The sequence below is a fragment of the Rhamphochromis sp. 'chilingali' genome (genome assembly GCF_963969265.1).
Source record: "Rhamphochromis sp. 'chilingali' genome assembly, chromosome: 7".
In the NCBI taxonomy this organism is placed as follows: domain Eukaryota; kingdom Metazoa; phylum Chordata; class Actinopteri; order Cichliformes; family Cichlidae; genus Rhamphochromis; species Rhamphochromis sp. 'chilingali'.
This window is the reverse complement of record NC_137934.1, coordinates 17481459-17493663: the sequence shown is the minus strand read 5'-3', so window position 1 is coordinate 17493663 and position 12205 is coordinate 17481459. Positions and strand designations below refer to the sequence as shown.

At 41.3% G+C, this 12205-nt stretch overlaps 2 protein-coding genes across 3 annotated transcripts; one reads left to right on the top strand and one right to left on the bottom strand.

Annotated features, from left to right (window-relative positions):
- Positions 1 to 68: 68 nt before the first annotated feature.
- LOC308399123 (transcription termination factor 2, mitochondrial-like) lies at positions 69 to 5990 on the bottom strand. 2 transcript variants are annotated; one of them, XM_080886137.1, is made up of 3 exons: positions 5871 to 5990; positions 5070 to 5446; positions 69 to 2867 (listed from the first exon to the last, which is right to left on the bottom strand). In XM_080886137.1, the coding sequence occupies exons 2-3, from the start codon at positions 5116 to 5118 to the stop codon at positions 1708 to 1710; spliced, it is 1209 nt and encodes a 402-aa protein (XP_080742263.1). In that variant the 5' UTR covers positions 5119 to 5446; positions 5871 to 5990; the 3' UTR covers positions 69 to 1707. The 2 variants fall into 2 exon arrangements, with proteins under 2 accessions (XP_080742263.1, XP_080742264.1); XM_080886138.1 differs by lacking the exons at positions 5070 to 5446; positions 5871 to 5990 and adding an exon at positions 4013 to 4095.
- A 4628-nt stretch (positions 5991 to 10618) lies between these two features.
- tnnt2c (troponin T2c, cardiac) lies at positions 10619 to 11615 on the top strand. Its single transcript, XM_080887190.1, has one exon. It carries the CDS (start codon positions 10686 to 10688, stop codon positions 11475 to 11477), a length of 792 nt encoding a protein of 263 aa, XP_080743316.1. The 5' UTR covers positions 10619 to 10685; the 3' UTR covers positions 11478 to 11615.
- The last annotated feature ends 590 nt before the right edge of the window (positions 11616 to 12205 follow it).

Below are 12205 nucleotides of genomic sequence, written 5' to 3'. Positions count from 1 at the left end.
TGCAGTTTCCAAATGTAATCAGCCCTTTCTAGATTTGTAGGTTTTCATTCAAGTTGATACACATTACAATGGTACCTTCAAAAGCAACGCAATTGGCTGGATGACCTATTGTAGTGTCTAAGAATAATTTTAGAGATCTTAATATATTCCACCGGCTTTAGTGTGATGCCTTTAGTTATCAAACCTGAGGCTCAGTCATTAAACAAGTTAAATAACTATTTGCGGCGAAGCAGAAGATGAAAAACAGGCACAACATTTCAGTCTCGACCACGTAGAGCAATTAAAGTAGCATTATTCAGTACAGACACTGGAAAAATCCCCCTGCCACTTCATAGACCGGTACACAAAGCAACCCGGTAATAGAGCTGTTTTACATTATTATATTAAAGTTTTTCAAACCATTTATTATGCAGACTCAGCACAGTGCATAGTTGTTATAAGAGGAGGTTGGGGATCCATAATTGATAAAGAGTATTAAGACATGTTGGCTGCTGTTGGGTTTTTGGGGGGTTTTGTTTGTTTGTTTGGTGTACCCAATAAAGTGGCCAGTGAGTGTACTTTGTCAATGTTCTCACTACAGGTACAGTATTAGATTTATATGTGGCTTTATTTGGTAGCCAGTAAAAGTCTGACCTACTGAACCCGCGGCCCAGACACTGCATAGGGCATAAGTGTAGTCTCACAGCAGGAGAGGTGAATACACTGGACTACCACTTTCTCTACACTCACACTGGTGCATATCAGTGCAACCACTGTGGACTTTGTATTAGTGAGCTGGCAGGTTAAAGACCATCTGATGTTGGCTTCAATGTCCATCTAATGCTGTTTTAATCTTGGAGGTAATTTATCCAAATATCACAAGGTGGACCACATCCTGACCACTCCCCTTACAGCCACAACGAAAATGCTTGATTTTCCAAACAAGCATACAACCTTTTATCCTCACTTCCATGTCCCACCCTCCCTTTCTTTTTCCACTGGTTGTCAAATGGTACCAGCGGTATCTGGTAGGCCTGCATGCCACGGCCTGTGCTTCACTATCAATGAACAATTAAAGAAAAAAAGAAGTCTTCGCCTTCCCTCAAAAGAGCAAAAAAAACAAAAAAATCACCAAAATAGTAAAAACACTTTTTAAATAATTTATTTTCTCATGCATAAAATGGTTTTGTTTGGCCAGAGAAAAATGAATGGTCTTCTGTTAAGGCAAAGAATCTGTCACCATACTTAACTACTACACCACCTATCACACATATCCTCCAAAGGAGACACACCTGTGATATCTATTTCAAAATCCTACATCGCCTTGTTCTCAAGTTATTGCATTCACAAGATTTTCAGAAAATTTGACCTCTAACCTTGAGGCCACTGAATAGACTTTATAGATACATCTGTGGTATCGATTTGAAGCTCCTACTTGGCCTCATTCTTGAGTTATTACATTCACAAACTTGCATCAGCCTTTTACAGCTGAGGATTAAAAACCGTACAGACTCTGTGCTGCAGTTAAAGTCTTCTCTCAGAGAAGAAAAGCAGCTGTTTCACACACACAACAGGCACTTCCCAAACTGGAAACTTTTACAGATAGTGTCATATTTCCTGAACAGTCTTCAGCCTTTTGTGGGATTTTAATTTGCCTGGCTTTTCTTATTTTCCTTGCACAAAGCTGAAGCAGTAAACCACATTTCATAACAAGGTGCGCACCGACACTCAATCCTCAGCAGATTTCAGAGGAGCCACAGGGTTGAAGAGTGGCCTCTGCTGCCTGAGCTGCAGCTTGCCATAACTCGCCTCAAAGTCCTTCTTTGTTCCCACAATAACGGCCAGGCTGCCGGAGCGAATGTCGTATCCGTAGGAGGCTAGTTTCTGGATACGATACAGCACGATCTGCGTGGTGAGCTCGAGTACATTTGGAGATTCCTTCACCTGATCCATCGTCACTCCCGCATCCATCAGCCCCTGAAACCGCCCCAATAAGGTGGGCAAGGAGTAGTACAAGACGGCAGGGCAGCGGATCACTACTTGCTTAAGTTCGTCTTTAGAGCAGCAGAGAGCCGCTTCGATGTAGTCCATCGCCCGTTGCATGTCCTCAGGCTTCAGCTCTGCGATGGAGGCTCTGAGGCTGGAGACCAGGCTGAGGAGCTCCTCCGTGGTGAACCCCTCCTCCCTCAGGAAGCCCAGACTGTCCCTCCAAGCCTCAGCTGGTCGCAGCAGAATGTAAGGGTTCTGGCTGAGAAGCTTCTGCAGCCAGACACGTAGGTTCCTCTCCTCTCCACCCAGGTCGAGGTAGATCTCCCTCAGCGTGTGGATGACCTCCTGGTTGCGCTCCACAGGCTGACTGAAGCTCTGCGGGGCACTGGCCATCAGCTTGCTGATGATCCTCTTGCTAAGGCGAAGGTTCTGGAGGTACAGGATGTTGGCCCGCTGGTTACCGTGGTGAGTAAGTGTAAAAAAGGAGGCTGGGAACTTTTCAATGATGTTCATCAACTGACGTTTGCTGGGACAAACAGACAACCAGAGGTCTCGCTGCGTGGCGACGTCCTCTGGGCGACACAGGATAGCCTCAGGGTGAGTTTCCAGGATGTGGGTGATAGCCGTTGTGTCTGCACCCATGTCTCTCAGCAGGTCAGCGGTCTCAGAGACATACGCAGAGCACTCAGACAGAACCCAGCCTCTGAACTTGCGGACCTTTCGAATGTCCACTGAAAGCTCATAAAGGGAGTCCACTGTGCGCTGGTTTTCCACTCTTTTGCTGGGAGAGGTATCAGTGGAGGTGGAGGCTGAAGGAGGTAGGAGCAGCTTCACCCTCTGTGAGCAGGTGTACAGGGTGGCAGAGGTGATGCGAAGCATTGCTAAAGAGTGTAGTGGATCTGTGCAGAACAAATGAGAAAAAGCACAAAAAATTACAATTTTTACACACCGAGATGAAAGATGTGCTCCATGATGCATTACAGAGGATTTGCAGCGTTCGTGTCATGTACCACTTATGACTGCCCGTCACAAGATTCATACTGTCAGCTGCCAATCAGGTGATTTTCCTCATTCAGTTAACTCACTTGCTCTGAAAATACTGAAAAATAACAGCAACAACTTTCTTGAGCCTATGCTGACTTTTTCATCACAAATATTACATTGAGAATCACCAGACACTGCACAAAAGGATATTATAGTAAAATTTTGTGATATGCTGAGTCGTCGGCTTTATCACATTTAATCAACTGCAGATAACAAAAGTTAAACTATATCCAATCAGTCTGATACTGGTCTGTCATCAGTGTGATATCAGTCTGCACTTGAATGCAGTCAAGTTGGCAATAACATGCAGTCTGTTTCTGGACACCGAAACTGAGACATGGTCAAAAATCTGTTGCTGTCCACAATGACAGAAACAGACAGACACATTCAGCAGTTGTTGGTCCTGTGTATCCCTGTATCGCAACAATATCGCCATACAAAATATGCACCTTACCATTAATGATGACTATGAAGACCAGCAAATATTTATAGTTAGGAGGCTCAACTTGGACACTTTTTGTTATTTTTAATATTCAGAAAACGCCAAAAACAAAAACAAAACAAATAAAAAAAACCACTCAAACAACTCATAACTTCACCACGTGTCTCACCTTGTGACCTTATGGGGACAGAACTGATTTTACATGAAAATAATTACTTAAAAACCACTGAAATACATTGTAACACATTAAAAATCCCAAACAAACAACATTTAATTTAAAACATATAAATCCACCTTTGTGTATTTATGCTGCACGACACTGAAACCATTGCATAAAGTTGCATAAACCCAACAGGGCACGGTGTTGTCCCGACTGCTGCCGCGCACACGTGATGCTGCGTGTTGTGTTATGTATTAAACAGCATGGACTGCAGACGGATCACAGCCTGCCACGACTGCACACGGACACAAAGCGCCGGCAGACCTAAATACAGATGCTACAGAGCCCGTTGGAGCGGCTTTTTACATAAAAGCGAAGAAAAAGACGAGTTAATTTACCCGTTTGTGAGTCTGTAGCCGCAGAACCCCGCTCGTCACACCCACTGCTCTGCTTTCATAACATCACAGCAGCCGTTGGGCGGAGTCACAGGGCTTGGCGCATGGGAGACACGTGACTGCCTGCAGCCTATAGCAAGAGTGGAAATGTACTACAGCTGTTTTTCCTTCTTCTGACTAGTCGTATTTCAAACTCACAATACAGGATAAAACAAAAAAGATAAGCTGAATTTTTTTTTTACAGAAACTAAAACAGAAAACTACGGAAGCTTGTTTGGAGATTAAAAAAAACTGTGTAACTATCAAAACATTTCATATTTTTATCTAATAAATAAAAAATAGTTAAAGTTATTTATTAGTTATTTTATCAAAAATGTGAGTTACGAAGTCAAAAATGTAACAGTGACTCGATTTTTTTTATATCTATCTATCTATCTATCTATCTATCTATCTATCTATCTATCTATCTATATATATATATATATATATATATATATATATATATATATATATATATATATATATATATATATATATATATGTGTGTGTGTGTGTGTGTGTGTGTGTGTGTGTGTGTGTGTGTGTGTGTGTATACATTAAATGGGAATCTGCAGACCCAGGCTGTACATTCACTGCCATGATAGGTGTGTGTGTGTGTACCTTTGTTATACACACGCTTAGATAAAGTGGAGCTGTATATCCTTATAACCTAACTATTAAGCTGGCAAAAAACAAAAAGGTCAGCCATAAGTCTGTAATCATTTTGTTAGGGTTAGGGTGATCTGCACATTTATACCAAGAATATATATGTTCTTCCGTTTTGTTATAATTTCTGAATCTGTTAATCTGATTCCATACAGTATTACCTCAACAGAGGTCTGTGAATCTTACAAGAGGCTCATTTAACTGTACTGCATTATTTTAACCACAAGAGGTCACTGTGAATCCAGGGTAGACAGGTAAAGGTTTAATAATAATAATAATAATAATAATAATAATAATAATAATAATAATAATGGATTGGATTATAGCGCTTTTCAAGGCACCCAAAGTGCTTTACCTGCTTCATGCCCATGTGGGTATTCAGTGTTTTGAAAAGAAGGCAACATGACTTAGGTTCTTGAAGACGTTTTACTTCTCATCCAAGAGGGTTCTTTAGTTCTAAAACAGCAGGTGGACAGTCAGAGTCATATTTAAGCTTCAAAATGTTGGATGTTTCAAGACCGGTCTTGGTCTCGAGACCACTTTTACGTGGTCTTGGTCTTGTCTTGGTCTCGCTGTCTCGGTCTCGCTGTCTCAGATCGACATAGTAGCTGTGTCCCAAAACGTCAGCTGCATCCTTCGGAGGCTGCATTTGAAGGCCGATTGCGTCACAGCCAGGCGAAGAAGGCTGTCCTTAGATTAGAACTGGACTGTCACCAGCCTCAGGCTCTTCACCTTTTCAAAGACAAAGCAATCATTTAGATAAAATATTAGATATTGTTTACCTGTAAATGCACAAAGACAATTTAGAAATGTAATTATTGTCAAGAGTGAACAAGCACCGATAGCGTAATCTACAGCTGTGGCCAAACCTTTAGAGAATGAGAAGTGTTGTTTGCTTATTTACAACATTTGCTGTTTCAGTGATAGTTGTATATCATATTATATCACTTCAAACAGGTGATCCAGTAATGCTGCACTAATGAATTAGACAAACATGTCCTTTGCAAAAATATTTTCACTCTCTGTTTCCAGAGGTGCCCGCCTTTTGCAAAAGTGCCCAGCTTCTGTCCTCACAAAGACAGAAGCACATGAATACACCCACAAAAGAGCACGCACACTCTCGCAGGCACGGCCTCGCTCTGCCATTGTACAGTACCTGATGCGGTTCTAGTAGATGTCGTCCATGGTGAAGCTGCTTATCTGTCGGTAGTGTTGGCCTTTGACGGTGCGCTCGATGGTGCCGTGTCGAGGAGCCTGGATGACGCTGAAGACGATGGACTCCGCCTGGAGGAAGGTGGTGTAATAGAAGGGAAAATGCAGGGAAAGGAAGGACGGCTCAATGATATCGCCTGCAATGTCTCCCTAGGATGAAGCTACATAAAGAAGCAGTGTTTGTTCTCCACAACCAACAAACCAGCAAAATAGTGAGAACTCAAATTCAGGAATCCGCTTCCAAATATCTATAGTGGCGAACCTTAATATCACTTTTGGGTGTTATTCTCTAAAACTCTTTCTATAAGGCAGTAGAAAATAAATCTTCAAGTTTTTACTGAGAAATACAGATTTACTGGATTAACAGTGTTGGATTATCCCTTAAACCAGCTGGTTAGTTTAGCCAGCTTAGGTAATGATCTCAAAATAAACATTCAGAGGTCCAGCTCTTCTCTAAAGTGGTAACTGTAGTGCTTTGGGATGATTCCACACATGATGCCAATTAGTTCACAAATCATACCAAGCTTCAAAGATATGACCTGTTTATATTGTGCAGCTCATAAAGAGAATCAGATGCTTAAAGAAGGAAAAAGGCAAACAAGCTCATTTAAATTACTTCATACATATTATTATCTTTACAATATACTGTACTATGCTTTCTTTATCCCAAATGTTGGTATATTTACATATTATGTAAGCAAAACATAAATAGAATGAAGGGATAAACAAGACAAACAAAGTAGAACTGCTTCCTTAAAAGTGACCTTTTCCTTCCTATTTCCCTGTTTCCTGTGTATTATTGTAGAGTTTGAGGCAACTTTCTTTAAAGATATAATAAGCTTTGGAATCAAGAAGAACAGGTGTGCAATGGAAACCTGAGATGAGAGGTAAAATGTGACATGACACTGATGATAATTTGGATTTTAAAAAAATTACATTTAGAATCCCTATATATCAGTATTGTTAAATAAATATTACTAAAACAATCAAAGGAAGTAGAATTGTATTTATAGTTTTAAGGATACAAGACATTTTAGGAAAATTTGACCTTTTTTGACCTTGAAGAAGAGGTCATAGGTCCAGAGTAACGTGATATTTAGAATGCCCATAATTCAGTCCCTGTATGTCTGCATGTTGTCATTACAACAAATGGCAGTAAGGAACACAATTTCAAATTGTTCCGTATAACATTAGTTTCAGTTTTTATAGCTTTAAATAATACAGCTTTTCTCCAATTTTTGACCAATAAATCACTTATTTGACCTTGAAGGCCTTGGTGGATGTATGCCAAATTTTAATGGATTGTTAACACCAGCCCTTCTGCATCCATACAAAGAATTCACTCAAAACCTTTCCAGCTGTCATGTTTACAGACAGAAAGACATACACCCAAAATCATAACCTCTTTGGCAGAGCAATGAATTTCTAAGAGGAGTAAAAGAAAACAGCAAGCAGAGGGAATGTTAAAGCGGCTCAGTAAAGAGCGACAGTGCAGGGTAGATATAAATGATTCACATGAGAAAGCAGATGATACTCTGCTAGACAGATGTGTTATTTACGCTCTGGAATCTTTCCATTTATTTACTTTTACATCTAAAAAAGGTTCCTTCAAACACTTCTCTCGTTGTTCTGTAGGGATGTAAGCCGGTTAGATTAAGAGTAAATATACTGGAAGTTTACTCTGTTTCAAGCTGCTAACCACCAGAGGGTGTGGCTATTTACTTATTTATAGCCCACATCCTTTGCTGCCTCCCTTTGCTGATAGACACAGTTGTCCCTTGCCACCAGCAAACCACCAGTGCCTTGATTACACTGGAACCACCTGCTGTCCTCATGTCGCTCTCAGGCATGCTCAGTGCTCTCTTGGATTAGACAGTTGTGGGACCTTCTCACGGGCATTAAGATTTGTGTTGTGGACCTCTCAGGCCACACGTAGCCCATCTTCACTTAGCTGGAGCTCCAGATGATTTATAACAAGACTGAAATTTAATCCCATGGAGATAATAATGTGTTGTCTGCCACATACGCGTATAGTAGAATAGCATCAGAAGCTTTATTCTAAGCAGGCCCAAGTTAATTAGGAATCTCAGGCACCACAGAGCACCTGTCTCTTCCTGTCAGTGACCTAATCCTCTAAAAACTGTGTCTGCCCTTTTCCTACTGATAACTCAAGACTTGGGAACATAAATTCGTGATAGCCATATATAAATGTTGTCGTGTGGGAGCAATTACGCTTTAATCCACTCTGCACTGACGGCAGAGAGCCTTTAATAGCAAGAATGTTTTAATTACATTCCAGAGGAGACAAGGCAGGGCTGAAAAGCTCATCTTACACCACATTGTTCTTAGTAAAGGCTGTTTGTTGGGTCTGTCTTTCTGCAGAAGTTCTTTATTTCATTTTATTTTATTTTCAACACAAATATAAAAGCTCAAGCTAATAAAATTACAGATCATGCTTCAATCTCTGGAGATGAAAAATTAAGTAAACACAGAAGTGGCAAAAAGACTGCAATTCCTCGAATGGCCACTTGAGGCTGTCTTTAAAGGCGAGTCAAATCCCGTAGGCTACGTTCACACTGCAGGTCTTAGTGCTCAATTCCGATTTTTTGATCAAATCCGATTTTTTTGTCTGCTTGTTCACACTACAAACAAAATATGACAGCAAACGGGCTCTAGTGTGAACCCTCAAAGGGGCCCGCATGCGCAAAAGAAGCTCCGTTAAGACCCAGAGCAAACAGTTGTTTGACTGATGGCCCTTAATTGTAAGAGTTGTTTAATTACGTTCCCCAATTTTGCTTTAAGTTATTTTGTTATTTACATATGGCCTAATAATGATCCTTATTGCTGTTTTAGAGAGGAGCGCTGCTTCAAAGGATAGTTACAGATTTCTGTCAGAATCTGCAGATTATACAGTACGAATAAAATGTTCACGTTTCTCCAACGTTGTCTTCCCAACAGTTTCACTGACATCTACACTGGATGTAAAAGACGGATTTAATGCGACATTACCATTCAAACGGCAGTCGCTTTCTAAAACATCAGATATGTATCGGATTCAGTACCACATATGAAAGTGGCCTGAGTCGGATTTGAAAATGTCAGATTTGTGCTGTTCAAACTGTCGTAACATGATCGGATTTGGGTCGCATAGGGTAAAAAAAAAAAAAAAAAAAAATCGGATTTGATGCGCTTTCGCCTGCAGTGTGAACGTAGCCATAAACTCCCATATGAAACTGAAATGAAAACTTACATTATAACACTATTTAAAGTTTAGTACGATTATTTGTTTTGACCTGTGTGGTATGAGTATGAATGAAGTATGAATGTCATGGTAATTTGGGGCTTATAATTATGACTTTAAACAGTTGTTTTTAATCAACTGATCATTCCAGTGTGGAATGATCACGACACATGCAACTGGTTGGGGGTGAGTGGATGAAGGCAGGACAAAGACATGTTCTGGAACACGTACATTACTCAAAAGGGATAGAATAATTCAACCCAGTTTTCCATCAGGACAATGATCCCAACATAACGACTATTAAAGCCCCACCTTCAACCCTATTGAAAATTTGTGGGATATAGTTAAAAGGCAGGGCTTTGCGAGGAAACTACCAATTCTGCCAAGAAGCGCGGTCAGATATCCACCAGAATTAATGCAGAAGCTTGTTAATCTGGTCGAGATGCAACTTACTAAGCGGCACATCAACAAAGTATTGGTTGGGGTGCATGCATATATATTTTTGAGCCTGTGTAAATGAGCAGAAATCTAAAATAAATACAAATTTATATCTGCTGTACATTCACTCAAAGAAAGTATTTCAACCTCAAATTACGCTGATATTCATGCTATGGTGAGTAGACGTAAACAATAACTCTATGACATGAAGGTGATCTGTCTCTCCAAACTCTTAAACTAAAGACTCCTAAAATAAAGCAAATTATCTAATAGCTAGACTTTGAAATTATATTGAAAATCCTTTCAAAATGTTTTATTGTTCCCTCATGTCTTAAAGATGTTTCTTTTGTAATGTACGCTACTATATGTAGTTAGGAGCCTGCTCTTCTTCTTATATGTTCCTTTTGTAGGTATGTTTGCATGCTTCACGAGTACTCACTTGCTCTTGTTATTATTTTTCCCTGGTTTCTCTATATAAGCAGCACACTGGAGCACTTTGTAAGAGAAATTCCCATAGTGACTTAAGCACTACGTGGTTTCAAACTCCAGTGATGCATGAGTAAGTTCCCTGAATTGTGTACACTGTGAAATATCTAAAGCTAGTGGGATGGGTCATATTTGCAGAGACTCTTGGTACATTATTCTGTCATCATCTTTTATTTGCTTCCACATTTCTTTCTTTAATCTGTGCCAGTGGCTCAGTAGTTCTTTACATATGTGCCTTTGGCTTTGTGAGACTGGAAAGCACAAGTGTGTCTGTGTATGCATCTGCTGTGTATCCGAAATAGTCCCTCATCTTGTCCTTACAAAGGAATGAGGAGCTGTGCAGGGTCAGAGAAGGCAGTAGGGGGGTCTGCAGGGGATAAATGGGTGGGTGTGTGGCTGTGAGGACTTGGTGAAGGAGAAAATAGATTATTCCATCTGTCTCAGAATCTGCCCTGCTGCTGACCCACACCCAGGAGACGGTGGTCACATGGTAACCAAACCTTTAAAAACTCCCAACATGCTCACCCAGGACTCCAACTATCTCCAGACACCAGCTGGTCTTGGTGCTCACACTGCTTTCTCTGAGACACCATCATGTCAGACACAGAGGAAATTGTGGAGGAATACGAGGAGGAGGTGGAAGAAGAGGTCGAGGAGGAAGAGGATGACAACGAACAGAGGCAAGCGGAGCATGAAGGAGAGACCAGACCTCGACCTAAAGCAACTTATGTGCCTAATATGGCTCCTCCAAAGATCCCAGATGGAGAAAAGGTGGATTTTGATGATCTGCATCGCAAGAGGCTGGAGAAAGATTACAATGACCTCCAGACACTGATTGAGCTGCATTTCACCAGCCGTCAGAAAGAGGAAGAAGAACTGATGGCGCTACGTAACCGCATTGAACGCCGCCGCGCTGACAGGGCCGAACAACAGCGTGTTCGTGCAGAGCAGGAGCGTGAGCGCCAGACGCGGGTTGCCGAGGAAAAAGCAAGGCGCGAAGAGGAGGCAGCCAAACTGCGGGCTGAGGAGGAAGCCAAGAAAAAGATGGCTTTCTCCAACAAGTCATTCGGTGGCTACCTGCAGAAGGTGGACCAGAAGAAGGGCAAGAAGCTAACAGCTCGTGAGGAGAAGAAGAAGGCCCTGATGGAGCGCAGGAAGCCGCTCAACATCGACCACCTGAGCCAGGAGAAGTTGGTGGAGAAGGCACAGGAGCTCTGGCAGTGGCTCCACCAGCTGCACGCCGAGAAGTTTGAGCTGGCAGAAAAGCTCAAGAGGCAGAAGTACGACATCCACGTGCTACGAAATCGTGTCAACGACCATCAGAGGTGGTCGAAAACATCGAAGACCTCCCGTGGGGCCAAGGGCAAGTCTGGCGCTTGGAAGTAAGCACCTTGTGGAAGCGCACCACGTTCCTGCTGGACTATTTGGTCACCAAATTGTATGATAAAAGCTATCCAAGCAGCTGTGCGTAGATTGAGTTGGACTGCAATGATTCAAGCAAAATAAAGTTAAGGTTGAATGATATCTGTGAATGTTCTATTGAGATTGAAGAAGTTAATTTGTCTGATTTAACTCAATATGAATGCGTGGTGGTTTTATTTTACGACGCCACAAGAGGATGTCTCGTGTTTCATTTTTCACAAGTGAAGCTGTAAAAAGTCATCGAATAGTGTTGAATCTTCCCCTCAGAAAACTATACCTTTTATTATAAGAAAAGAAAGTTTTTCTTGTCACAATACAAGAAAAATGGGCAAAAGTGGCACTGGTTAGGTGGTGGATGATAGCTGTAAAGTCAAACAGGTGCTGCACAGCTGAGTTTTATGTAGCTAATTTAGTCTCTGAAGCTCCTGCAGCACTTAGAGCAAAAAGGCCACTAAATGTTGACTGATAGCAGTTTTAGGTTTGATGATCTTAAAAAGTACAGAAAATTGTTTTAATGTACAAGTAACAAATTCTTCTTTATGATCATGGGTGTAAATCACAGTGTCAGTTATTTAAAGCGTGCTCCTGTATCAGCTGAAATCACATAATGAAGTAAATGGTAAATGGCCTGTATTTATATAGCGCTTTACTAGTCCCTAAGGACCCCAAAGCGCTTTACATATCCAGTCATC

Bases quoted from the DNA above. Each gene is read 5' to 3' on its own strand.
- LOC308399123 (XM_080886137.1), bottom strand. From the start codon at position 5,118: ATGTTGCCTTCTTTTCAAAACACTGAATACCCACATGGGCATGAAGCA. The intron at 2,868-5,069 runs GTAAAGCACTTT...TGTTCTGCACAG, and splicing joins CCCACATGGGCATGAAGCAG to ATCCACTACACTCTTTAGCA.
- tnnt2c (XM_080887190.1), top strand. From the start codon at position 10,686: ATGTCAGACACAGAGGAAATTGTGGAGGAATACGAGGAGGAGGTGGAA.